Below are 27496 nucleotides of genomic sequence, written 5' to 3' on the forward strand. Positions count from 1 at the left end.
GTGCTCTCGGATTGGGCTACGGCGAACGGGCACGGAGAAAAGCGGCCAATGAGAGCCCGCGGCGTGGCGGCTCCCAGGGGAGGACGCGAAGGAGAACCGCGGGCGCTGCTCCGTTAGAGTCAGTCCCCCGGGACGGGCGGCCCGGAGCGGTGTCACCGCCGAGGCAGCTCTGACACGGCTGTGCTGATCTCACTGTAAGTTTGCCCTTGCCGAGAATGTCGGAGGAGATGCAGGTCTGTTGCTGCTGTCCACTCTGGGCTGTATGAAAAATTATAGCCAGGTCACACTGACTGGTTGCTCAAAGGCCTTGCTGCAAGGAGGACTGTCCAATTAGCATCAGAGCCAGGAGAAGAAAAAAGGTCCTCACAGCGAGAGCACTGTCAGGCACAAAGCTGCTCGGGGGTCACCAGCCCAAGTACAGGTAATGGTTTAGATACAGCCTCGGGCAGCCAGAGGTCAATCAGCCTGTGCTGCTGCGTTCAAGCCACTTTTAGCTCAGAGCTGGTAGGTGGCACATTTAGGACTGCTCCTCCCTGCAGTTCCTGCTCTTAAAGTTGAGTAAATATCTACCCATTTGGGGGATTTGCAGAGAAAAGTAAGATAGTGTTGAAGAACAAAGGGAATTCGTGTTTGTGAATTGACTTGCATGATAATACATCACTGGTCCAGTAATTCCTGGATTGTATTTGAGCTTCTGATAATAGGGCATAAACACTACACAAAGAAGAACTAATATTGGTTGCTGTAACAGTAAGTTGTAGCAATAACATCTTTGCTTTTGGATCCTGAAGTTCACTTTCTGTGCTTCAGTCTCTTGTGGAGCTCTTCTAACAAAGAGATTACTAAACTCTATTCTGTAGAAAAAACACCTGCATAAATCAACATACACACTGTCCTTCATTGCATAGTTTTGCAAACTGAATACCTCCCCCCCAAAAAAAAAGTCTGAATAGGAAGCAGCCATGGACAAAGGACACATGAACTTCTACACAGTTTGTTAACTTTTGCCTCTGAAACTGCTCATTGGATTGACCCATGTATCACATCAGAGCCTGCTGTGAGTCCTGAGTAATACAAAGTAATTTGACAGAGCAAAAGATTTGGATCTTCTCAGTGGCAAGGAAACAGGTAGACGGGCACCTGCCTTGGGACTTAAGTCTTGGTAAAAGTGGTATTATGTGCCTGCAACAGCAAAGAATTGAAACGCTGCACTTTCTATTGCAGGATGATTTAGAAAACATATTAGTGTTGCTGGCTAGTGCAAATGTCATAAGATGCTCAGCTGACTCTCTCCCTCTTCCACCAGTCTTGGAGCTGCAAGGCTTTTTCCAACCCCTGTGATACCACTCAATTAAATGGTTAGTTTTCTTTATGCTGGCTTTGGACCATTTTTTTAGCTATACCTACATCTAAGAAAAGTCTCTGACTTAAATGCCAGGTCTGCTTTAAAACAAGCCCTAGTACTAAACTCTGTCACATGCACATGTGTGTACACACACAGACACAGACACAGACACAGACACACACTGTGCTTTTCTCAAGACTGAAAACTCATTTCCTGGTGCTGGAAGTATAAAGGTTTACTCACAGAAAAGCAAAAGATCCCCTATTGATAGTCAAATACCATATTTTTATGTCATTCTAAGTGGCCTTGCTGTTCCAAGACAACAGCTCACATTTGCTGCTGTTGTTTTAAGTGGGGCAAACCCAGATGTCTGTGGTTGCCATTTTAGCCATGGAAAATCAATCATATGGGGCTTTAGCTGGCACCTGTCTGTCTTTCTGGGAGGTCGCTCAGTCTCAGTGCATTTAGTGCCATTTACACGGTGCTCCCTACAACGCTTTTCAGTCCTACTTTAGAAACATAATTGGGTTAGAATGGTTGCCAACAAAGAACCCATCAATGCCAAACACGGCAACTAACAACCACCCATTGTGACAGGGCCCACTATTGTTTCCAGTAGATTGCTGTAAGATACAGGTAAAATTGCCTCAGAAATTATGTAACTGCACACTGGTCATGGAAATATCAGCTTTTTTGATAGGAATCTCATTATGAACAAAATAATTCAACAGTACTGTAAAAGAGGAGAATGTAAAATGTAACTAGAAAACTTTCTGCCTTCAGTCACTTAACTCTGCAGTCCTTATGCACATTTGATTTTCAAGGATTTTAAAAATGCCTGCCATTTCTACTCAGGTGCAGCTGTAGGTATAACACAGCCCTCCCTGAAAAACAGGATTTGGTACTGCCAAATGCTTTTAGCATACAGGAATGAAAAATCTGTGTCGCAAGAAAATTTCAGAATATGCTGCCCCAATGCAACAGATTATAGAAAAAAGGGTTTCCTTTTTATATTGGCCTTTGTTAAAGATGCTTTAAACTTTCTGTTTGCTTTGCATGACAAAAACAGTGACTGACAACTACGATAGCAGAGCTGGCAGCTCCTGGGCTTGATCTACACCCCAAAAAGCACTGGTGCATCTATTGGTATAGAGAGCCTTTGATTTACAGAAAACATTGCAGTAACACCTGGATTCTTTCTCACACTGACATGAACCTTAGGCAAAAAAGACAGGGCACAATTCTGAAGACATTAGTACTTGATACAAAGACAAATCCACACGAGCTCTTCCACTGATTTTTCTCTGCATCTGGTCCTTTCTCTGATATCAATAAGGATGAACTGTACTGAACTCAAGGCAGTAACAGTAGAGAACCAGGTCTGTAAACATTCTGTGTTTTTTTTCTGTCTCCTTTTTTCACCCTACACTGATGAATAGCTGTTCGTAAACCTCACTTCAGATCAAACATTCATCTCCACTGGAATACCTTTCAACAGAGCTCTTTTAACTGTGACCCCTAAGCCTGATACAAATAGTGAACAGTAAATAAAAAAATTGCTTGCCAGAAATTTATAGAATTACAGTTCCTTATCACTCAGCCTAAGTTGTTTAAGGACTAGATATCCAAAATAACTTGTTCAGATTTTTGCATTCAGTAGATATAAACATAATGTAAGAACAAGCAGAGTAAGTAAATAAACAGAAGATTTTTGATTAAAAAAAAAAAGTATTAACATATACATATATACATGTTTAAATTGAAGATTTTTTCGTCTGGGGGAATAGAGTTGAGGATTTTTTAATCTCTGTCTTCTGTTTCTAGTCTTTGAGGTAGAGAAGATTTCCTTGGAAGTTCTGCAGAGTCCTGGCAATCTGTGTCCAGTAATGTTGTCACCATCTCTCAGCGAACCGAACTGGTGCTTCAAGAATGCGGGATCTCCCCTCAAAACTCCAAAGAAATTAATGTGCATTTCCATTCAATCAGCTGAGGTTTTCCAGGTGCTTTCAGTGATGCCGGGAGACAACAACAATCCCTGTGAGTGATCTTCCAGATTAATTTACATGTTACATTGCTGAGGCATTCCCAATGTTTTCATTGGTAGCACTAGCTTTTCTGGAGAAGGAGCTCTTTTGAGATGACAAGGAATACTCATGCTCCTACAGCCATCTCTTCTTCCATGTCTGATCAAATAGATACTTCTCCCTGGCTATCATTTGTACTACTAGACTTTTTAGAGGTTTTTTCTCTTAAAGGTTCAGCAGTAGCCTGCTTCACTGAGTGCTCTGCTCTCATGGTAGACTTTTAGGGACTTTTGGAGACATTAGTTCTGTTTTCTGGACTATGTGGCAGTCAGCTGCAAGGGCTGTTTTGGCATTAGATGGGGTACATAGGCTGCAGAGGAAGTGCTGTGCTGGCATCTAAGGGGCAATGGCACAGGGGCGAGATTTGCTTGCTGGGGAGTGTTTGCTTCCAGTCACTGGAGGGACAGCTGGGTAAAGACGAATGAAATCAGAAAAGAAAAGCCTCTAGGAACTGCATTAAATATTTAAGAAGGATGTTACCATTAATAGCATTAAACACATACTAAGGTTAAGAAGGCTGAGAAGCCAAGCTTTGTCTAAGATTCTTATGTAGTGCCTCTCACCTGTGCAGGGGCAGGGAGCACTCGCAGTACTAGAAAGAGGTAGAAAACCCCAGAGTTTGCATCTGCAAAGGCAGGAGGTACTTATATTTGATTGAAGACATAACTTCAGAGTTTTGCTGACTTCATCTGTTACAGTAACAGTGCTCATCAGTAAATGAAGCCTCTTGGGGAATGTGGGCAGGCTGTGATGTTTGTCTCCCAGAAGAGGAAGCAAGTAGCAGTTGCACAAATATCCTATCTGAAGTGTCAAGGGCACTCACTGGAAACCTTCACGCAGCATCAAAAACTTTTGTGTAACAGAGCCATACACCTATTAAATGATGGAAATGCTCACAGGAATTGCCAGAATGAACATTTAGCAAGTTTTCTATCTGTTTGGAATTTAATTCCATATAGTTTTTTACTATGAGAAAGGGTCACTGAACAGGCAGAAAGCTGTCTCCAGCTCTCACCATCATTTCCAGTAGTCAATGTTTGTTTACACATCAAGGAAGAGCAAGAAAAAGTAAGAAAGTGACAAACAGATGATGTCCACCCTAGATGCAGCAGAAGTCTCCCATGCTCCCAGTCTCCCAGTGCTTCCCATTTCGTGGCCTACAGAGAGCACAGCCTAGGAAACAAATTCTTCCCTGAATAACATTGCTACCATTCATTCTGCGTTTTTCTCCTTCAGAAATATGCTTACAAATATGCTTACAAATAATCATCCAAATCTTAGCTGCCCCTCAAAATGCCCTCAGGCTAATGGAAACACTTTTTTCTGCTGCAGAGCACTCTAAGGTGGGAGGCAGAGGCATTTCCCTCCCAAAGTGCTGTAGCAGTTTGCTATGTGGTGTGCAGTTGATGAAGCCTGAAGATAGACTGGGTTCAACCTACCTCAGTTCACTGATTCCAAATTCCTTGTGAGGAAACAGGCCTGGAAAACCACTAGCTATGCAGGTGTTCATGCCCCCACATACAGATCTTTCATACCTCAGCTACAGGTGTGAAAAGAGTGGAATTCCCCGTGTTGAATTGTGCTTGTTTGTCTCCAAACTGATGGTTCTTCCTTTGCTGAGGGCAGCCAGTCTCTGGTTGTGCCTGCACATCATATCTCTGACTTTGGGGTGTGGATATGTTGTCTGCCTTTCAGGAGTTGAATTCTGCTGAAAGAGGGGACACTTGGAGGCTTTGGTTTCTTTATGCAAGGACTGCCCAGAGTAAGTAACCCAAATAACTTTGCCTTATCTATGAATTAAGCAGCAGGATGGTCAGTCCACATAAACAACCCTTGAAGCTTTTTCCAACCTGTTCACCCCAGCTGCTCTTCCAAGAAGCCTGTGCTTGCGCTTAACTGCTGTTTCTTCTTTTACCTCCATACTGGCACAGATTCAGACATGGGTATCACCATCAGCCATGCAAGAGTCCCAGTCCCAGTGTGATCCCTGCTTCCTGGAACAGGTTAGCAGCAACCACCAGGACAGCTACCCCGGATCCATGGACATGTTACCATGGCACTTTCTGACCTACCACACTCCCTGCCCCAAGCATGAGTTTGTTGTTTCTCCTGCAATATCAGAAGCAGGTGAATATTTTGGGAAAACATTACAAACCAAAAAGGGGCTCATTCGGCTTTGATAGAACTTCATCTTCTTCCATAGGCTGTTAGTATCTCCCACTCACCATTTCTAAGCTGAGTACTCAGCACTTTCATTTTGGTAGATCCAGAATAGCTTTCTGCAATAAGAAAAGGCAGCAGTTCAATGCCAGGACAAACAGGATTTTACATGCAGACTGATGGAGAACTGGCTGACATCCAGACTGAACGACAGCATCTTAGAAGCAGCCCTCTGTGAAACTTTTCTGTTCTCCCTGCCCTTCCTCAGCCCAGCACCAAGAACTGTGGCACCTTCTGGCCAGGGTTTGCTGACTTATGGCTCTAAACTCAGACTGAGTGCACACTGCCAGCAAATCAAGGTGGGGAAGAACAAGCAAGTGGCTACTATGAGAGTCATGGATGGCAGGATTATATATTCATGGCCTCGTTGGGATGATCAATTTTGCACTGAAGCCACCACAGAGCACAAACTGAATTGCTTATCCCACCCGCAGCTGCAGGCAGGTCCCACCTCAGGAGTGTCTTGTACAAGAGCTTCTGGAGGGGGCCAGTGGAGGGCAACAAAGATGATTAAGGGATTGAAATAGTTCTCTTACAAGGAAAGGCTGAGAGAGTTGGGCCTGTTCAGACTCAAGAACAGACAACTGAGAGGGGTCCTAATCAATGTATGTGAGTATCTAACGGAGGATGCCAAAAAGATGGAACCAGGCTCTGCTCAGTGGTGCCAGTCAGTAGGATGAGGCAAAGGGCAGAAACTGATGCACAGGAAGTTCCACCTGAATACGAGGAAGAACTTCTTTACAGTGTGAATGATCACACACTGGAACAGGTTGGCCTGAGAGGGTGTGGAGTCTTCCTCTCTGGAGATACTCAAGAACTATCTGGATGCAATCGTGCACCATGTGCTCTGGGATGACCCTGCTTAAGTGGGGAGGTTGGACCAGATGACCCACTCTGGTCCCTTCCAACCTGACACATTCTGTGGGGAGAGACGTCCGATCCCTGCGCTGCCAAGAGAGCCGGCGGCACAGAGAGCGGCACGGGGCCAACCCCAGGCCCTGCGCCAGAGCACCTCGGCACGGGTCCTGCGGCAGCCCGACTGCAGCCGCGCCGTGCCGTGCTGTGCCGTGCCGCGCCGTGCCGTGCCGTGCCGTGCCGCGCCGTGCCGTGCCGTGCCGTGCCGTGCCGTGCCGCGCCGTGCCGTGCCGTGCCGTGCCGTGCCGTGCCGCGCCGTGCCGTGCCGTGCCGTCGCCGCCAGAGGCCGCCAGCAGGGCGGATCCCGGTGCTCGGCGCGCTCGGAGGCGCCGGCGCTGCGGCGGGGCCGCCCTGCTCTCGCTTCTCCGCGGGGGAGCTCCGGGTCGGGGCTGCCGCGGGGATGCGCGGCGGGGCGGGCGGGCACAGCTGGCGGCGGCCCTGGGACCGGGACCGGGCTGCAGCGGAGGTACGCGCCGCCCCGGGGGCGAGAGGAGGCCGGCGGACCTCGGTGCCCCTGCCGCTGTGGGAGGGAGAGCCTGGGCCGCCGGAGGCCGCTCTGCTCTCCGGGGACACGGCCCGCAGCCGGGCATCGGTAGCGGCGAGGACGTCACGGCTGCGGGGTGGCCTCAGGTGATCTGCACCCGTGGCCATTTCGCTGCGCACTGCGGGCGAGGGTGTGCCCGAGGAACAGAATTCGAACCCCTGACGCGCCCTCGGTCGATAAAATCATTCCACCGAGTCCCTGACCTCGCCCGCTCCCCACCCCCGGCGGTACAAAGTGCAGGCAAGGCTTTCTTTCCTCAGGCGAGGGGCAGGGCTGGTGTGAGCCCGGCGGCCACACGCAGATCCGGCCCCTGCGCTGCGAGCCAGCGGCGGGATGAGGTGGAGCAGGAGTAGTCAGGGGCTGAGTCACCATCGAGTTCGATCCCGGTGAGCTTGTCTTTTCCTGTTTGCTTGTGATCTGCAGACTGCCGAGTGTTCCGATTTAACCTCCTTTACTTTTTTTGCTAGGGATGACATCTAAGGATGCTTCAGGTGAAGCTAATAGTAACTGGAGATGACTTTGGCTATTGTCCTCGGAGAAACCAAGGCATCGTGGACTGTTTCCTGGCCGGTGCGATATCTAACGTGTCCCTTCTAGTCAACGGAAGCGCTGCAGCAGATGCAGCGAAGCTGGCAAGGAGGTAAGCTACTTTCTTTAGCTCCCTCGGGAACAGCCTCCACAAACTCCACGGAAAGCCAAGCCTGGAAAATTTAACATTTTGTGGCCCCAGAATAAATACTGTGTCATAGCTTAGGCTGGTATAAGAAAACTGGATTCAGGCACATTTACTAAGACTCTTCACAGTAAAATCAGTGGCCTGCAACCATACCCATAATGGTCTTTCTCTGGTATTAGCCACCACACCTTTTTTTCCCCTCAGGTCAGGAAGCCACTTATACAGTTTGACTAGTAGAATTTGGATTTGCTAGACTTTCTCTTTCCACACTTCTAAAAGATGCATCATCAGAAAGAAAGTGCACATTATACACTCAGCCCAATCTGCTACCCCTAAAACTATTAGAGCATAAAAGCACAAATCTTTAAATCTCATTTAATTTGATCCATTTCAGCCAGGATGAACACAAGGTCATCTGGGCTCATTGCAGAATCAGGGAAAGGTGTGATTCTGCAAGGGCTTAGTTATAAACCTGGGTAGTGGAAAACTTGATTTTTTTTCCCCACCCCAGAAACCTTTTTAAAAAGCACATAAATATTTCTATTAATTCTAGATTTGATAAATACATTTGTTAAAACTGCATAAAGAGAGGGATGATACCTTACACCTACTTCTTTGCCAGCTTCAGAGGTTGCTGGCAGAGTTAGCTCTGCAGCAGATCAAATGCTCCGTGGCAGTCTCGTGGACTAGTCCAGCAAATCTTTTAATAGGAAGCATTACTTGTATTTAGGAGGTAAAACCCAGCTAATGCTTCAGCTCTGGTGTGGGCAGGAACATGGAAACAGGAATATGACCTGAAGGAGAGAGCAACAGGGTTGAGAAACAATTTAAGGAAAGGAGTTGTACTGGTACTAAACAAACCGAGACCTTATGCTTCAAATGTAGCTGCTGCAGGGGACAGTTCCATGAGGGGTACTTGGATATTGCTTGTAGCTTCTTCAGTGTAGGATGATAGAGGAAAGGCAGGTGTGGTGTTAGTGACAGACTGGTCTGTTAAAAAGGCTGGAGATTCCACACAAACATTGAGAGAGGAATTGCCTGGGGATGATAAGGGGAGGGGCACCACACTGTTAGGATTCCTAAAGTCCTGTTAGTAAATGAAACAAATGAAATACAAAACACAGAGATAAAGCCAGCACTTCTCTCAGACACAGAGGCCCTGTGAAACCCTTTAAGACCCCGTGGTCCAGTAATGTTGTCAGCTATTTTAGCCATGGTCTTTAGAAGGCTTCTAAAATAGCATCCACCTGGCCTCGTTTCCATTGCCAGAAAGTAGGCCATGTAATCAGAGATTTAAAAAGCATCTTTGAATCCAGGTCATGACACTTGTGCTGACAGCAGATTTGGTGTGAAAAGCCAGGTTGGAGAGCAGGTGAAAGCAGAAGCTGCAGCCTGCTGCTACAATTTCATTTTCTTCTTTGGGGGTGGGGGTAATTTTGAATTGTGGATGTGAATGAAATGGATTTAAACCTATTTCTGAGCATATAAGCAGGGGTACTTTGGGAACATCTGCCAACACTAAAGATCAACAGCCCAGGTTCTACAGTTCCTCATTTGTGTAACTCTCTGCAGCTGTATTCAGCTCTACCCAGGCATGGGGGGAGCATTTGCAGGTGTGGGGAAAAGGGGTTCCTCACGTTCTAATGCAAGCCCAGCCTCAACTGCTGCTTACTTGGCACCTGTGTGTGTAAATGAACTCCTGTGTCACCCCTGAGATATTTATTCTTCTGTTGCAAAGGCTGATGTACACGAATGCCAAATAGGTCCGACTTACAAGAAATGTCATTGAATCCTCCTCATCTTGTGGTGCAAAAATCAGAAAGCATCACTTGCTTGACTGTCCTGCCACTCTTATTCCCTCTTCCCCCTGCTTGGTGTCATTTCGCATACTACTGTGAATATTGAGGCTTTGTGTTTTAAGGGATGAAAGCCTGCCTGGTTTTTTTTCTCCCCAAGTTTATCTTCCCCTATTCAGCCTTGATCAGTGGTGTAAGCAGGAAGAGTGGATCTGTCACCAGCTGAGGGAAGAGGCTTGAAGCAAATAGCTTGTTCTTTGCTGGGGCCTGTTCCAGTGCTGTGGAATTTGGTCTTTTGCACCAGAGCGCTAACGTGACGTGGTGCATGTGTGCAGGATTGTCAGAGTGATGGACTGCTTCTTTGGCTTCTGAAGATCATCTGAGTGGTTCTTGATTAACTGTCTGTGACATGGTGGCTTGTCACTGCAAGTCTTGAGCTCTCTTTCCTCCCCTTGTTTTCGGGAAATTGGACACAGGCAAAGCTAATTAGTAGCAAGACAACTTTTCCTCCCTAAGCACCTCGTGCTGCCCTGCAAAGTTAGAACTCAGCATCCTTCAGAAAGGAACATGGTTCCTCTGAAATTTAGTTCTAGCTTTCATTTTCATGGTAATTCTGTAGGTTTCTGGGTATACCATCTGTTGCCCTGAGTTTTAAATAGAAGCCTTGGCAGAAATGTGATGATAATCAGCAGATCTTAGTACCAGCTCTAACACAAACTAACTGCAGAACCTGCAGCAGACCCAAGAACTAAAAAATACACCTTCCCTAACATCCAGACTCAGGATCTTGGGCTTTTCTCATTCAGTGTCACAACTGGGCTAAAAGAAGGGACCCACTTGCTTCAGACACAGAGAAGTTTCAGCAGAGGGCTGATCCATCACCAAACGACAAACCTACTGATAGCAACTGCCAGAGAAAAACAAAACTGGAACAGCAGGTGGGAGAACAGGCTACCATTATGGGTTAAAGTTTTTTTCAGTAACTCAAAACTTTTCTCTTTGTGTGGCATTGACTGACTGTGACTTCCTCGTTATCCATATAATATAATCTCAGTTTTCTACTTAGCAAGCCCTGTCTTGAAGTCAGCCAGTCTTCTTGGTGATTATTCCAGAGCCTTTCCCTGAAATTGGAAGGGTTATTTTGTAACCTGAAATGAATAAATCCCTTCATTTTTCAGTGGAAATACAGAGATAGAAAGAGACAGAGATAGAAAGATAGTTTGCTGCCATATACTGGGTGTTTTTTCACAGTCTAAATGCTGAACATCAGCTACACAAAAGCTGAAGCCCCTACAACATCTGGGTACATTTAACAGAAGAATCTAACAAACCACATTTAATTGCTCTTTATGTTTTCACTTCCTTTCCCATCAACACTAATTGCAAAATGCGTGTGTAAATTGTGACTTAATTCTGACACTCCCAGTTAACATCCGACTAATCTAGAAATCTCTCATGCTTTCTCATCACCCTTTTATGTGACTGTTAATCACACAGCAGACAGCACCACTGCTGAACTGTTTGGATAGGGGTGGAGCCCAATCCAAGGCCTTAAACTGTAATTCCAGATCATAGTGACTTTACTGGCAACAGCACTTTTTGCTGATGTAAGGTTATAGACACAGGAGCTTCACTTCATACAAAGATGTAATTACAACAGAAACTCAGGTCCCTAAGCTATGTTACAGCACCAGTTCTTAACACTGCAGAGGCTTTGGAGCATTTCTTGCAGCAGAAATAAGGCTTTAGTGGTATTAGAGCGAGAAAAGATGCTATTTGAGGAAAGGCAAATCTTACAGTTTGCTGAATGATGAAAGTGTGGGGGGGAGGAAGTATGCAAATGCCAACATGGAGAAACTAAGACTTGCATGTTTTTGCACAAAGCACAGACTTGCTTTGTCTGGCCTCAGACTTTGTCTGGCTTCAGACATGGATGTTTACTGAAGCAGGATGTCTAGGTACAGATATATGAGGCTCTAACTTGTGTCACCCTTGGGCTGAAACCTGATGAACAGTAATTTCCTGGATGGCACAAACAGGATGTTGAAGGTGGGAGCTGTTTACACATCAAGGAAAAGGTAAGTGCTATTGTTATGCCAGAGCCTGCAGCATTCAGCAACTCAGTTGGGACTGTTTTTGGTGAATCACATAATTCCCTCAGCCACTGCAACTGCTCCCAGGAACACAGGGACTGCACAGAGTCCCCTGCCATGGCCAGGCAGAACCCAAGGACACTGTTACTCGTCCACCAAGCTCAGAAATGTGCAAAGATGGTGGGCACTTTAAAAGAGTGACTCAGGGTGGTAACCATCTCCAGGCTGCCTTTACTGCTAAGGATGTGAATGAACAGGGATTGCAGCTGCACAGAGCACTTTGCCTCAGCAGAGACTTTGTTCAGAGCACCCGTGTGGCAAAACAAGCAACTACTTGAAAAGGAAGCAGTTTAGCTGATTGTATTTCCTCTGTCTGATTACTGGACTGAGCTTGCTGACTCGGAAATCTTTCCAGGGTAAATTCCTTCTTGCCTCTTGTAGCACTTGTTGTGAGGGTATTTCCTTCTTCCCACAACCCCCTCTTTTTTTCTCCACCTTTACAAGGGATGTTGAGCAGAGAACCACAGAGCCAGGCTGGTTTAACAGCCAAATTTGGGTGCAAATAAATCACTAGCAGAATAACCTCAGTGGCTGCAGAAGCTACTGCCCTGAACCTCTTCTCAGCAAGCTCCCAGGCAGCCCAGTCTAATGCTGCTCGTGCTGTAGGAGCACACACTTCTAGACACTGTCCTTTGGCTTTATCAGGAGTGAACTGAACCCCCATGCTAAATCCAGCTTCACATCTGTGCATTCTCCAGAGCACTGGGATGGACTTGAAAACACATGGACATGGGCTTCTCCAAACAGGTTGTGGAAGGGTTGCTGCTGCTTAAAACAACCACCAAGAAGAGCTTAGAGACACCAAGCAGATTCCTCAGCATCATTTTGTTTTGGCAATGGTAGCTGTTACCGCAGTGTTTTCGTTGCAGAAACTAAACTACTGCCTGAAGTTCAATGCCAACCCTTTTATTTTGGGTCTTATGTGAGCAATTAGCAGTTAGACCTGCCCAGCAGTGACCGACAGGGCTCACCCTGTCCTCTCTGGAAAGGGCTTGGGCACAACAGCTGAGCTCTGTTGCCAGGGCAGCATCACATGCTATATAAGCTACTTGAGCTGCTGGTCTCAATATTTCAGCCAGTAAAATAACAGATATTTTACAGCCTTTGAAAAGATATGGGCAACTGTAAAGTATGTTTGGGTAGCAGAAACAATCATCTGCACTCTGAAAAAGGGGCCCTTTCAGGATATTCCCACTACCTGACTTTTCTCCTTTCCTTTTTTACAATGCAGCCTGCCTTGGCATTGCCCTTGGGTTGCAGGATCTGCATTTCAGTAGTGAGAGGTGCTCAGCAGAGTTAATCCCTTGTGTATAGCAGTCTGTGGGGAGAAGAGCTGGCTTGCAGCAGAACTCTGCTGTACTGATTGCATTGTCCTCCTTCCCATAACCTCACAGCCTTCCCAGCACTCCTGCTTCTGTGCATCTCCCACAGAGTGATATTTCTGATCAAGTTTCTCACATGCTGCTTTTTGAGTTTTGGTTTCAGTCCCTGTATCCCAGAGCCATTAAACACGAGCAATTCCTCTTTAGATGCCTCAGCCTGAGCAGTCTGTCTAACCAACCAGGAATGACTCCATGAGAAAACTATTAAGATATTCAGCTGGTGTTGGCCAAAGCTCTGAAACATGCTCTAATGTTACAGTCAGGGTCTCCCCTTACAGCCAGGACAAGGCCAGCTCTCTCTGCACTTCCACATTCCACACATTCCCCAGCTCTGGGGCTGATTTTGGCTCAGGCAAGGAGCAGCTCTCATGTTCCCCAGTGCAGCACTTGACTTCTCATTGTCCCACACCTGTCGAAGGGTCTTGCCTTCTCCTGGAAATAACAACAAAAAAATTCCATCTGCTGATTCATGGTAACACATGAATCCTTTTTTCTTGCAAACAGCAGTGACTCTGGTACAAATAATGCTCCAGCTGATGCTGGGCAGCTTCCCAAAGACGTGAAAAAGAATCTGGGGTGGACTTCTGAAAAAAGCCAAAACAAAACCACAGGATCTTCCTCTGCCTTTGGGCTCATGCAGGGTGCCCAGCAGCTCACAGGATGGAGGGGAAGCCCTCCTCTCACAGCACCCCTTCTGTAGTTGCCTCCTGCCCAGCTGCCTGCCCAAGGGCCACACTCGCAATGACAGCACCTTCCACTTCTGTGGAGTTACTGTGCATGTGTCATGTGTTCAGGCCTCAGGTGTGAACACCAGAGGAATATTTATCATCAACAAAACAATCAGGCCCTGCTGCACAGAAATCACTAGGTCAGAAAAAACAGCGGAGATCCTTCTCCCCACAAGCTCTTTTGCTCCATTAAACAAACATTCGAACTCCTTCATCACACAATGGACTGGAAAGACATGGACTCATTTTGTTCCAAAGATCTGAGCATATAACTTGACTCTTAACATTTATGTCTTTGAGAAGTAGTATCTATCAACTAACTGCACCATCTACTTGGAGCGCGAGACATGGAGGAGCCAGGAAAGAGACTTTCTGCCCTGTGAGGGTCAAAGCTTTAGGACCCGAAGGAGCTAAATTACTCTGACTTGGACCAATCCATCCACAGTCCTGTCTCCAGTAACTTGCTGTTTTACCAGTCAGCTTCAGGGCAGCAGACAGAAGGGGAAGATCTGGTTTTTGCACACTTTGCCTACACGGAGATTGGTTTTTTTTTCCTCCCTGTGGTACAAGGGCTGTACCAGGGACAGACCAGTCTCAGTTTTAGCAGCCTCGTGCAGAAGTTCCAAGAAGGATTTAATGCATCACAGACTTGTTGCCTTGAAATTCACTCTGCACTCAGCTTGGGCAGCACAGGTGGAACATTGCAATTCTGTCATGCACTTACTGGGTCAGCCGGAGGCCAGGGCTTGTCTTGGAAAAAGTTTCAAAGCGTCATTTTGGCTGCTGATTCTGAGGATTTGCAGAAATGCTAATGAGACCCAGCACAAATCTGAGCACTCACAAGTCCTGTTTTCACTGTAGGGGAATCCACAGCACAGACTGATGCCTTAAGCCCCTAATGGTTTTTTATTTTTCTAATATTTGTAAGACTTGTAAGTTTTATAAGTAGGTTTTAAAAGCAGAAACCCTCCCTTCTTTGTCCCTTGTCCCTTTCCCTTTCTCCAGTACCCTTGTTTATACATTCCTTAACCCTCTTACCCCATTCTATGTTCCCTATATCACTCATAGCCCCAAATCTAATAGAAATGTTTAGTCTTTTGTCAAGGCAAGGCCTAGACAGTTGACAGAACGGCATATCTGGGCCTAAACCACAGAATACGGTCAAGAATTAGGTAACTATGTACCCTTTGTGCTCTGATGATGGTGAAGATGGGATGAATGGGGGGTCCCGAAATGCACCCCAGACCCATTTTAAGGGGGTGGACCCGGGGTGGACCAGAGTAAAGGCCACAGGGTGGACACATCTGGGGTTGGATGGATGGTATTATAAAATGTAACATCTGGGGCACAGGGGCTCATGTCTTGTAACATCTTAGCCTTGGCAAATAAACCCTTTCTTATCTCACCCCTAATTAACTGCTCTGGAGATTTTTTCAGCACCTAAATCCCACGGCAACAGACCAAGAAGGAAACACCAACACTCCTCTAAGCCCTGTGGCTCAGAGGGGCTTTCCAGCTACGCCAGCTCCAGAGTTTCATTTTTTTAAAAATTGTTGGAGTGCAACTAGTTAATCAATTGTACCCTTGTGCTTCCTTAGCAAGGTTCTACACTTCACTATGAGCCCCCTGCACTATTCCTTTGGCTGTGCCAGAGAGGTGTTGCTCTATACTGCTCAGCCTTGTCACTCGCTGAGTGATCATCTGCACCAGTACATAGGAACCATGACACTGCAGGCAATTCCAGCTGCAGCCCCTTGGACCAGGAAACTCTTAAACTCAGACAGTATTTACACTTGTAGCCTGTGCTGTTGCCATAACAGCTGCCTTGGGCACTGGATTCTACTTAAGGGCAGCTTTAGTCAAGTAAAACTCAGATGTCTCAAATGTACCATCTTTAATATGGTGAACAAGTCAATGGGATACCTGGCAACAGCTAATGAAGTGTTTTAGAAAAGGATACAAGGTCCAGATTTTTCTGTTGATCGCTGGTAACTGCAGTTACTAAGTGTAGTTACAGCATTTAGCCCAGAGTACCTCATGATGTGAGCCAGGGTGGGAGCAGAGTTGGGAAGTCTCACGGACTGGCCCCTGGCAGACTGCACATGGTGGTTATCTGGAGATATTCCGCTCTGGTTAGGGTCACTGTGCTTTTCTTTCTAGCAGAGCAGAAATACAAAGATGTGCTTCAGTGAGTACATCAACACTTTTGAGATCAGTCTAGTTCTTTCACTGAAATCTCCTCCCCCCCCTACTTTGGCCACAGTAAGGGAGGTGCAAAGCTTAGCAGATATTTCATTCTTGTTACAGGTACAGCATCCCAATAGGCCTTCATGCCAACCTTTCTGAGGGCTCCCCTGTGTGTGAGGTGCTCAAAACAAACTCTTCTCTGCTCAACCAAGATGGATTCTTCCATGGAAAAATGGGATTCAGAACAGCTCTATCAAGAGGTCTCCTGAACATGTCAGAGGTAGGAGAAGACCACATACAACCCTGCAACTTGCTTTCCTGGTAAAGATCAGTCTGCATTTATCCCAACACATAACAGCTGAAGAAATTTCCCAGATCCCAGCTGTGAGTAAGCTTAGAGATGACTGTACTGCCTGTGCAGCTGGAGGTGGCTTTCCAGGACCTGGGCCTCCTTCTGCCAAAGGCAGAATCATTTTAAAGGGAAATGGGTATTCAAATGCCCTATGTATTTTAGAAAATCCCTGTATCAGCACCATCCCTATGACCAGTACCACAAAGAGTCCCATGCCTGGGGGAGGCTCTGGGCAACCCAGCAGAGCTGCACATCCATTTGATCCATTTATAATCATAGCACTTGGTGCCTCCCAGGGCCAGGTCCTGACTCCTGGCCAGTGATGTCCCCAGCAGCCCCTCCACTCTCCTGCTCTGAGCCTCCTGACAGGTCTTGCTCTGACCCTTCTCTGTGGCACAGGTGAAGCAGGAGCTAAAGGCCCAGGTGGAGCTGTTCCATGAGCTGACAGGTCACCTACCTCCTCACATGGATGGGCACCAGCACGTCCACGTCCTCCCAGGTGAGAAGGAAATCCTCTTCCCAGTGCCAAGCAGGTGAGGGAGTCAGAGTGTCACTACAGAGGGGCCTCCCCTTGCCACAGCTCCCTGTTTGAGCAATAAGACACTTGCTCTACAGTTTGCAAAAGCTGGTGACTCTTCAGGTGCTACAAGAGCTCCATCCTGTCAGTTAGTTCCATCCCAGTCCCTGCCCACAAGTCCCAGCATGTTTAAGAGATGAGCGAGTGCCTTTTGTCCTCGTTTTGAAAATAAGGTCACTGTGGTACAGAAAACTGATTAAAAAAAGAATCCAGGTTTCCCCACTCCAGTTCTAAACTGCCTCTGGATAACATTGCTCTGACCTGCAGGGACTTGATGAAGAACTCATTCCTGACAACGCGGTCACCTCTAGTGCACTCTTTAAGACCAGAGTCACTCAATTAGAAGTGGGGGCTGGACTAAATGCTCAGTGCTGAAGGGAAGACCTACAAGGCACCTACAGCAGAGGGTGAGGGAGAAATATTTCCAGCATAGGTGACCCCTATCCAGATGAAGAAAACCATTTCAGCAGAAGATAAACCAAATGTGATTTTATTTTCTTGAACATGGGAAGGAAAGAAGCCTCTGTGCTAACATCTCACAGGGGAGATGATGAGCTGGTTACCCCAATTCCTGACTATACTGTCCCTGGTTATATTTGCAGAGGTCAGGCATGTGTTTGCAGAGGTGTTAGAGGAATATGGGATTAAGTACACTCGTGTCCCAGTAGAGCCAGGCCTTCATAACTGTGACTGGATTCCACCATCCCTGATGGACTTTTATCTGGGAGTAGAAGAAGATTCTTTTAACACAGTGGATGTGTTTACAAAGCATGGAATAAGGTAAGACAGGCATTACCCATCCTTTTTGCAGTAAAACTTTAAGATCTTATCCGTTCCTGATAGTATCTTTCAAAAATGGAACACCACCTTTCTCTTTCCTTTTCTGGGCTTACAGAGAGATTCAGGAGGAGTACAAAAGTGTCAGGGGCACTAGGGCTTGGGAAGTTTTGTTTGAACAGAGATGACTCACTTCCTCACTTGAAAGGGAATGTTCTTTTCAGGGTATGTTTCTCAGCCTTCCTAGTGAAGCTGCATTAGCCTGGCATCTGGGGTGGCAAGAGAAATGCTGCATCAACACTGGAATACTAAAAGTATGATCTAGGGAAAGGTTTCAAGAAATAACTTTTCATCTACCTGGCAGAGTGAAGAAAGGGTTTTAAGTAGCAGGAAAGAGACTAATTAGAAACAAGTGTTTGTCGTTAAGGGAAAGCAAGAAGCTCAGAGCTCGCAGTGCCACAGCTAGCAGTCACTGCTCTAAGCAAACAGCCTTGTCTGTCCTGCACCTCAGGGGCCAAGTCCGAAAAGCTCAGCCCTTCCCCCAGTAACATACTTTTCTTATAAGCTTAAACAGTGCCTTATGGATTAAAGACATTTCACTTGATACCCTTGCAGTCACCTGTCCTTTGGGGCAGATTTTGTTACTTTCTCGGTCCACTGAAAAAGTTATTTTTTTAGTTAATTTTTTTGGTATCAGTTGTCCTGAACACCAGCATCAGGCTGGCATTTCACCCTGCCCCATCCCTTCAGAGCCCATGGGCCGTGCTCCAGCCTGTTTCTAAGGGAAGGAAGGGCACAGCAACTCACAGGGCAGTTCAGGAGGAGAGTAACGCACCTTTCGGGCAGGTGCACACCCGGACAGCGCGGTGGAAACCTTGCACGCTCAGGGGCTGCCCGGGAGACAGGGGAACTGGCGGGGCCACCCGAGCACCTGCGTGTTTGTATCCACCCCGCTCCGGCCGCTCCCGGTGGGGCAGGCGAGGGGGGGCGAGCTCTTACCAAAACATGAACATGAGGAAACCCAGGGAACCGAAAGCTCGGGAACTCAGTGCTGCAGCTCGACTTCAGCACCTGTGCAGAAGGACCGCACTGAGCCCCTGGAGCCGGCTTGTGATGCCAGAGAGCACAAGGCTCTGCTCATTTCACAGCAGCGAGGTGTCGGCAAGGGTACTATATTCACACTTCAAATTCTTCTGCTAAGTCCTGCAAACTCTTTTCAAGAAGAGCCCAGTGTTCAGCTGGGCTCTTCTTTGATCATGCAGGTAAAAACTGCAGCCTTGGTTTCTTCCAAAAACGTTCTCATTCTGCCCTCACATGCACTTGGCTCACCTGCCTTGGGCTTGTTCAGGCTGCACTAGGGCCAGTGTTTGCAGCCAGACTTGAAAAAAGATCTGTGTCGAAGCTACTAAGAACCAGCCTGTAGCTGTCCTCTAGTAGTAGCATTTTGTCCAGTTATTATGGCTCTTTGATACATTCTGGCAGAACACTTCTTTAGCTGAGTGGTTTCCATTTTATTTCAGTCACTTTTGTTTCTACTTACCTGAGGGTTATTATTCAGGTGTAAGTTATTTTGATAGTGTGGCATTTCTGAGTTTAGCTCTGCTCTTCCCTTTTGGGCCAACAAAATGCACCTGTAAGCTCACAGATACCAAACAACCCCTGTGCTGTGATACAGTGTATGTCAGTAGTCTCAGCAGCGCTGCTGATGCTGGGGGAGTTCTGTCACTGCAGAAGTGCTGCTGGAAATAGGATCCTCGTTTCAGTAAGGAAAGAGAAAGCATAACTGGCTTGAGGTTCTGTTTTCACTTTTGCTTATAGTTAAAAGTTTTAAAATCCCCTTCCCCCTTTTTGGTCTTACATTGTAGGTAAATTTTGATTCCCAATCCACTGGAGATAACACAGCTCTCTACCTACCTCGTTAGCATTAATATCAGTATTCCCTCCCCTGGCTCCAGGTGGCCTGACATTTACATAGGCCTGAGCACCATGGGCAAGAACATGTCTGTGAGCAGCATCTGGAGTGCCATCAACTCTGCCATCGTGGAGGTCACATCCAGGGCGCCCTCGCCTGCACACCCGGCATTGCAGAGCAGGACAGTGACCATTGAACTGATGGTGCATCCGGGGTACCCCAGTGTCCCACCCGTTGGTGGCTGTGGGGAAGGACCGGATGATTTCTCCCAGTCCTGGGAGCGCCTCCATGAACTCCAGACGTTAATTAAGCCGGAGCTGCAGAGCCATTACAAAAGCAGGAACATTCAGCTGTGTTCATTCAAAGATCTTTAAATAAACGAGCAGACATCCACCCACCCATCCATCCATCCATCCATCCATCCTCTGAAGCCAGGTAGTTGCTGGTGTCCAGACAAGCCAGACCACTGTTACCAGTGTCACACTCCCTGGCACAGCTGACAGGAGCTGAGAACAGCCTGGGAATGGAAGAGCATTACCTTGTGAGCAGCTCCAGGCAGTGCCCCAGAGCCACGACTGCCAGTTTTTAGGCCACAGCATCTGCTCTGAATGTGACATACCCCTTCTATGACACCCCAACGCAATGCAGGACAGCGACCAAGGCCCAGCTGCCTCCCAGGGCTCAGCTCCTGTCAACGAAGGACCACCGCAGAGGTGTGCTCTGTTCTGAGACGCTTTGCACCATCATTTCTCTTTTTAGACTTAATGGTCCATAGGTACGATAGGTACCATCATTTCTCTTTTTGGACTTAATGGCAAAAAAATAAACATTCTGGGGGAGCAGGTGCTGCTTTGGAGCAGCCGTTTGGTGTAGGTCATGGGAGGCCTAGAAACCTTCAGCATTTGGTTTTCCTAAAGCACTGTCATGGTCCCTGCCCCTCCACTTATCCCTGCTCATAGATGGGGAGAGGCGCAGGGCACGTCACCTTCAGAGTATTCCTCTGCTCAGAGCAGTCAGATAATACACGTGGCACAGTGGGATCTGCAGTCCCTTCCAGGAGCCACCTCAGCTGGGAGTAATTTTGTCCCTGCCTATTTACGTTGCCTCTTGGCATTAAGCTCCTGTAGGAAAGTAACATTGGCCACAGCCCTTTCAGAGAGGCTTTCTTATTTTTTGGATGACTTTGCAAGAACAGCAACTGTTGACTCATCTGCTATTTCAGTAACTGCTGTGTACAAGAGCAGTTGCAGCAGCAACTGATCCTGCCCCGCCCACTGCCCCTCAGGACAAACACAGGGACAGCCCTGTGCCAGCTACAAGCAGGTCTGCAAGGGAACAAGGTCCCTGTATCTGTCCCTTTTATTCCTGCCACCAAAGCATTTGAACTCCAATAAGCCCCAGCAATGCTTCACGCTCTTAACTGCAGCCCTGTCACTCCTATAGAACTTTCACATGGGGAGAAATTATTTTAGACTGTTTATGCTCATTTTCTGCACATAAGTGATTTAATGTAATCGGTTTTGCTAACTATGTTTTTTAATATTAAAAATGTCAATATGATTGTCATTCTTTTAAATGAAAAATAAACTCAGGCCTTTTCTATTGCAGTGCTTCAGGAGGCTTTAGGGTTTGGTTACAGCTGGTGAGTGAACTAAACCCACCCACCTTTCTGCTTCCCCTGTGGCTGCCTGGGAGCTCCAGAAGGGTTTCCATTGTCTTTCTATCCTTAATGGGAACTATCTGATCTTCCCTGTAACACGTCTGAGGACATTTTTGTCCTGTACAAATAGGAAAAACAAGGATACTGTAGAGAATATTTTTCCAGATTCTTTCCTAAATCATTGTCAGAGAATTAATTAGATATATGACAAGTTTGTTTTTAAAAGCACTCCCGGCTGGGTCTGACCAGGGCAGTTGTTACCTTTTGGGATGACGTTCTCCCAAAGGTTCTCCCAGTGGGGACAGACCCGCGCTCCAAGCGGGCCCACGCGCCAGCGCCGCCCAGCGTCCACCGGGATCACTGCAACCGCCGGGACGGGACAGAGTTCAGCTGGTCATCGCGTTTTCATGGACATTTTTAAGCCTTATTTTTAACGTTTAAATTGCTTCATATTCTAACCGCTGAATTTGCCCTGATCACAACCAACTGGACGTTACACACCTGTTGATTTTTGGAGGCACTTCCTGGCAGGTGAGCACTAGAACCTGACAGCAGCAGTACCCGAGCACTGTACTGCAAACACAAAATGTAAACGAACAGCATTAAACCCCAAATTTTCGTTTAATTGGAGAAATGAATAAAGAATACTAAAAGACTTCTAAATAGGGAACCTTTCAGTTGCATGTAGGGTGATAAGGAAATTTCTCAGTGGTTCTATGAAAGCTTTAAAGGCAACTCAAGTCCAAATTACAAACGATACTACAATTCCAGTTAACCCGCAGACCTCTCTGAAAATAAAACCATGCCACAAAGCCTTTGAGAGCAATTTTTATTAGGGTAGCAGAATGGACTTGCAGGAAGCCTATACCAGTACTCCTGGGTGTAGTTTCACCAGTGTGCTGCTTTTATTGTGGATGTTCAACTGCACGTTTAGAATTCAGCATGGCTTAGGGAACCAGAGAGAACAAGAGCTGGATTTCCTGAGTTAACATAGGACTTCACACTTGGATTTCTTCTCCTCAGACTTCAGCCACACAACAGTGTCGGATCCCTTTGTTCAGAGGCTGCCCCCAGACAGCATCAGCACTTGGGTTACACATCTCACACTTTAGCAACTGGACTATGGAGAACACACCAAGAGAACTGATAGCAGGATCTGTCTTCCATGTGACCTCTGCAGCTGGAACTGGAATGGCTGGTGCAGCACTGCATGACTCGAGTTCCTTGGATCACACAGCCCTTCCCTTCCAACGGCATCCGAGTCACAGCAACGCAGACAGATGCAGTCTTTGACCTGAGAGGCTTTACAACCACAGAGTAACTACTGAGTAGCAATGAGGGCAGCAAACTAATGCTACAGTTTTGTTTCAAATAAAATTTAGAGAATGGTACGTTTCCATGCCAACAGACATGATCAAAGGTACAGTGACTCAGGTGATGTGGAAGTTACACGCTTCAGTTTGACAGATAATTTGGCATTAATTTATTATGAATCCAAGTGAGCGTGAATGAAACAGAATCGGTACCAACTTTCTGCAAATGAAGACACAAAGCTGTGAAAATTTGGTAATAGTGCTCTCACAAGCCTGAAAACACTTAGGAAATGCAAGTTCCTGTAAATAAGGTGAATGTGGTTTAACTTTATTTACCTGCCAAAGAATCTGTCTAAGAACACTTAAACATAACATTTCTTAGCTCCCTAACTTATAAAAAAAAATTACTTTCAACAGACGTGAGGTACTGGGCTGTCATTGTTTACACTAAATCAGAAATGAAAGCCAGATGAGAGGGATGAATGAAGGAATAGCAAATACACAAGACATTAAAACCAAGAGAGACTTGCTGGTTGACCCACTAGTTCTGAAAGGTTGCAAAGGCAGAGGCTGTATTAAAACTGAATTTGAGAGTATAGGCAACCACCTAAGTGTCAGGGATTTTCTAACTCAGCTTCCTGCACATCAAAATGATATGTGCTCCCAGATGGATTTCTGGAGATAATTCGTTTGCTCAGTAACAGACCCCAGCTGGAGAGTAGGGGGGACACGGCAGTTTGACTGTGTGGCAGTTTGACCATGGAGCTACAAATCACACTGAACTGGGGAGAGAAGGCAGGTGACAAGCAGCAGGGACACAGCCAAGGATGCTCAGGTCTGAACAGAAAGGGCTTCCTTCAGCATGCGTAGGAGTGCACCAGAGCAACTGGCAAACAGCTCTGCCTGATTAAGCCACAATGCCAGAATGACACTTGAACACTCACTGAATCACCCAACCCGTGTGTTTAAACACAGGAGCAGCAGCAGCAGCAAAGCACATTCACACATTATTACTCAGCCCTGTCCTTGCTCCAGTGCTGGCAGAACCCGGCAGCAGAGGGGCTGGGAAGGGGCACAAGTGCCATCCTATAAACACAGGTGTTTCTTACGCATTCTGATGGAAAACGTTCAGAGATGACAGCCGTGCTGTCAGGTTTAGTTCTTTAACTCCAAATGAACATCTCCAAAATATCAATTTTAGATTCAAAAAAAGTTTCTCACTTTGGTACTTCTTGGTCCTCAGTTTCTAACACTCTCCTGGATTGGTTGCAATGTTGTTCTGTGCACATTCCCGCTGCTCTGCATAGGTATTAAGGATAGAAGTGAAGGAAATTTGAAATCACATTCCACTACTTGTTTGCTACAGATTTTTTTCCCCGAAGTATTCCAAAAGCAGAACATAAGCCACATTCTAATTCAATGACGCACACAAAAACTTGGGTTTCCCCATTTAATAGACACTGGCCAGATTTACATCAGACCCAGACATTATTTCTGATTGGTTTTGTAGGGTTGGGTTGGTTTTTGTTTATTATGTTACAAACTGAAGTTCAGGGGAACTTGCAACAAGTCCCACAAAGCACAGTGCAACATTTAAAAAGAAAAGTAAACGAAACTGCCAAACACTCAATCATTTTCTGCCAGAACTGGGATATTTTTCCTAAGACATCACTTTGAGGAGGGGGTTTAAAATTCAGTGAATGAACTCAAGATAGTGGGAACTGGCAAGGAAAAATAAGAAATGACAGCCACAACCTTTTCAATTTAAGGGCAGAATATAAGTCTAAGATATTTTTGATAAATTCTGACAAGAAAAAGAAAACAGCGTACTTTAAAGTATATTGAAGCAGTGATTTTTAAACAAAGAAAGCAGAACTAGAACATCTTAAATTTTAATCCTTTCTTTACAGGTTACCTAGCCCACTTTTGATTAAGAAAACTGTAGAAAGTTAGTAACAGCCACAAGTTCACACCGAAAGGTGGCACTTGTCAATTTTCCATAGAGTCCTGCTTTACGGGGTGTCTCAAATGCACTGCTCCGATCTTCTATCATACGTTGCTGACAGCAGTTGTGTCAGATTAGTCCACTGGTCGCTTTTCACCATATTTCTTTGTAAACTCTTCAGCGTTCTTACAGAATTTTTTACGGTCCTTAGAGTATTCTTCAGCTAGGTCAGCCCGGAGGGGGTGCTCGGGCTGTGGATCATTCACCAGTGCTATGAGGGACTGGATTACTGTCAAAAGAAGTATAGAGACCATCAGACACTAAGATGGTTAATTTTTAAAAATCAAACTATAAGCAAAATTCCCCAGTAAGAAAAGAGCTTTAACTGCATTTAAATACATCCCCGTAAATCTCGGGCCTTTTCAAACGCAGGATATGAGTAAGCTGGAGCATTATGCCAAGATTTTGTTCAATGACCATGAATGAACACCAGAAAATTGTATTTGTAAACAAAATCAACATGAATAGAGACCAAAGTGGACTACAAATGATTTCCTATAACTGGCATCCCATCTGAAATACTCTCCTATGGCTCAAAAAGAATCAAAGTTCCCAGACAAATTCATCTAAAGGGATTGGGTAAAGATGGAATTTCCACCATGAAGCATTTTTCTCAACACCTGTCACAGTGATGCAGTTGTGACTGGGCCTACTTCCAGAAACCCTTTTTTCCAGCTTTATTTCCTATGACTCTTAATTGCTCTGTGAACAGCAGACAAGTCTTCCCTTTACTCTCATAGTTCTTGACCAAGGCAGCCACCAGTAGAGATGCACCAGGCAGACAAAGGGGTGAGAGCTGGAAGGGGCATTTCCCCCCTGCTCACAGCTATGTCACCGAGGAAATGTCATTCCTCAAGAAACAGAAATGCCCCTGACATTTACACAGCGAGCCTCACGCACCACAGTGACATTTACTGCTACATTTTCCTCACACGTTCCTCATGGCCACTGAAAGCTCACAAGGATGGGGACTTCCCCTGTCCTGTCACTCAAAGGTGTCCTGGGGGCAGGTCTACACGAAGAGCATCTCCCTGGCCAACAGCTCAAGCAGCATGAGCAACATTCGTTTGAGGTAAGTCTGTGCTACTCTGATTAAGACAAGGCAGCACTCCCGGGGTTTTTAATGTGAGTATAACAAACCCTCTTCACTTCATGTACTGCACACCAGGGCCAGCTGCTTCCTCCTGAACTCACTTCCAACGCTGACACCTGCCCCATCCTGCAGAGGAGTGTCTCACAGCTCAGCCGCGTGTGTGGGGAAAGGCAGAGTCCGTCCTTTGTTCTGAAACATCTACTTAGCAGTTCAACTGGATTCTCCCTTGCAATGCAAGTTCCTACAATGCTTATCACTCCAGTAGAATCAGGAATACTAGAGTGGTTTCTTTTGGAGCATTGATCTTGTCAAGCTCATACTCTTTTCTACCCTTAGCTGACAGGAACGGGAACATACCTCAAACTAAATGCTCAACTCTGGACTGCTAAACAGGAACATTTCTTACCAAAAATCCCGAGTTGAAACTGCAACAAACTATCTAAGGAATGTAGAATTGCTATTAGCTTCCTTCACAGTAACTCACCAGTCCTGGATTTACAACTGCCATCACATTACTGACTGCTTATGAAACCAGCAGCAACACTGCATGGGACAATCCCTTCTCATTGAGCGAAGCATGCTTAAACACTAGAGGGAAAATGTGCGTTCAATAACCTTAAGAACACAGTAAGAAACACACACACCAGAAAAAGTCATAACAGAAACTGCCTCAATATCCACAGCATTTAAAAACTATACTGCCATAACAGTCTTTTTTAATATTAAGCATAACTAAATAAAAAAGTACAGCAGTAAGATGCACATTTAGTATGTGAATGAAAGGTGAGTTAATGACTTATGATGAACCTAATCTCTCCACTTTCTTGACACCTCACTAAACAAAACCAATCACTTTGATGTTTGATGTACATTATAATAATGTCACATTATTTCATTGAGAAAGGCCCAAACAGCAAACAGACTGAGGGTGATTTTTTAGTGCAGAAGAAATGTGAAGCAAAAGGAACAGGCATTTAAGCAGGGCTGTAATAACACTGTCACAGGTTCATACAACCATGTAGTAACAACAGATGCTGACACTGAAACAACTTTTTGAAGAACGAGTTAAAAGACAAATGAAAGACCACAACACAGCAGATCATGAGAGATTTGCATTATTTCAAGCCGTATCAAATCACTGAACCACATGGCAGATTATAAAATATACAAAGCCTTGAAGTATAGACCCTTTCTTTCAAACATCCAGAAATGTACTGAACACCTCTGGATTCTAAAGTCACTGTTTAAAAAGAAACGCAAAATAACCCCCACCCAAACTACCACCAAAATTTTCAAGTATGCCAAGGACACCACCTTAATAAACTCTTCAGTCATGAGGAGTTTTGTGGTTCCCTGGAGATGGAAATTGCACATGTCAATGCCATCACCTCACATGCCAGTAACAAAATGAGATTCCACAAGTTTTGCATACCTCATGTGATTCATGACACAAGCCTTAGAACAAATACATCCCAAGAGCACCAGCAGCTGACAAGTTGACACATTATTAGCTTTAAACACACTACGAAGTTTCTCCATACCCAGTTCTCTCTCCACATGGAGTCCTACCTTGGTCAGTTTTGGTTGCTGGCTTCCAGTTTTCAGCACTAATTACTGGCAGACAAACCTGCCCCTTTTCATCGATGTTAGGGTGATAGATCTTTGTTTTAAATGTAATCTTAGGAGGTTTGAATGGATATTCTGCTGGGAAGTTGATTTCGATTCTGAAGGCTCCTTTATCATATGGAGGATTGTCCTGCAATAAGAAGGCGGAATG

The 27496-nt window shown here is 45.9% G+C and overlaps 2 protein-coding genes across 9 annotated transcripts; one reads left to right on the forward strand and one right to left on the reverse strand.

Moving 5' to 3' along the window:
• Nucleotides 1-86: 86 nt before the first annotated feature.
• YDJC (YdjC chitooligosaccharide deacetylase homolog) lies at nucleotides 87-22127 on the forward strand. Of its 8 annotated transcripts, none has more exons than XM_032705621.1 (9): nucleotides 87-194; nucleotides 3170-3382; nucleotides 5125-5191; nucleotides 7576-7748; nucleotides 10387-10518; nucleotides 16151-16310; nucleotides 16782-16881; nucleotides 17562-17739; nucleotides 19692-20964. In XM_032705621.1, exons 4-9 carry the CDS (start codon nucleotides 7591-7593, stop codon nucleotides 20020-20022), a joined length of 1059 nt encoding a protein of 352 aa, XP_032561512.1. In that variant the 5' UTR covers nucleotides 87-194; nucleotides 3170-3382; nucleotides 5125-5191; nucleotides 7576-7590; the 3' UTR covers nucleotides 20023-20964. The 8 variants fall into 8 exon arrangements, with proteins under 8 accessions (XP_032561512.1, XP_032561509.1, XP_032561510.1 ...); XM_032705618.1 differs by having other exon boundaries at nucleotides 103-421; XM_032705620.1 differs by having other exon boundaries at nucleotides 110-233.
• On the reverse strand, nucleotides 22124-27496 carry UBE2L3 (ubiquitin conjugating enzyme E2 L3; the record flags this gene model as incomplete). The annotated part of the gene is made up of 2 exons (XM_032706146.1): nucleotides 22124-24855; nucleotides 27289-27496. Coding segments are annotated over 2 exons (363 nt in total), but the record flags the coding sequence as incomplete, so codon positions are not given.

This window comes from Chiroxiphia lanceolata, chromosome 18 (genome assembly GCF_009829145.1).
Source record: "Chiroxiphia lanceolata isolate bChiLan1 chromosome 18, bChiLan1.pri, whole genome shotgun sequence".
Classification (NCBI taxonomy): domain Eukaryota; kingdom Metazoa; phylum Chordata; class Aves; order Passeriformes; family Pipridae; genus Chiroxiphia; species Chiroxiphia lanceolata.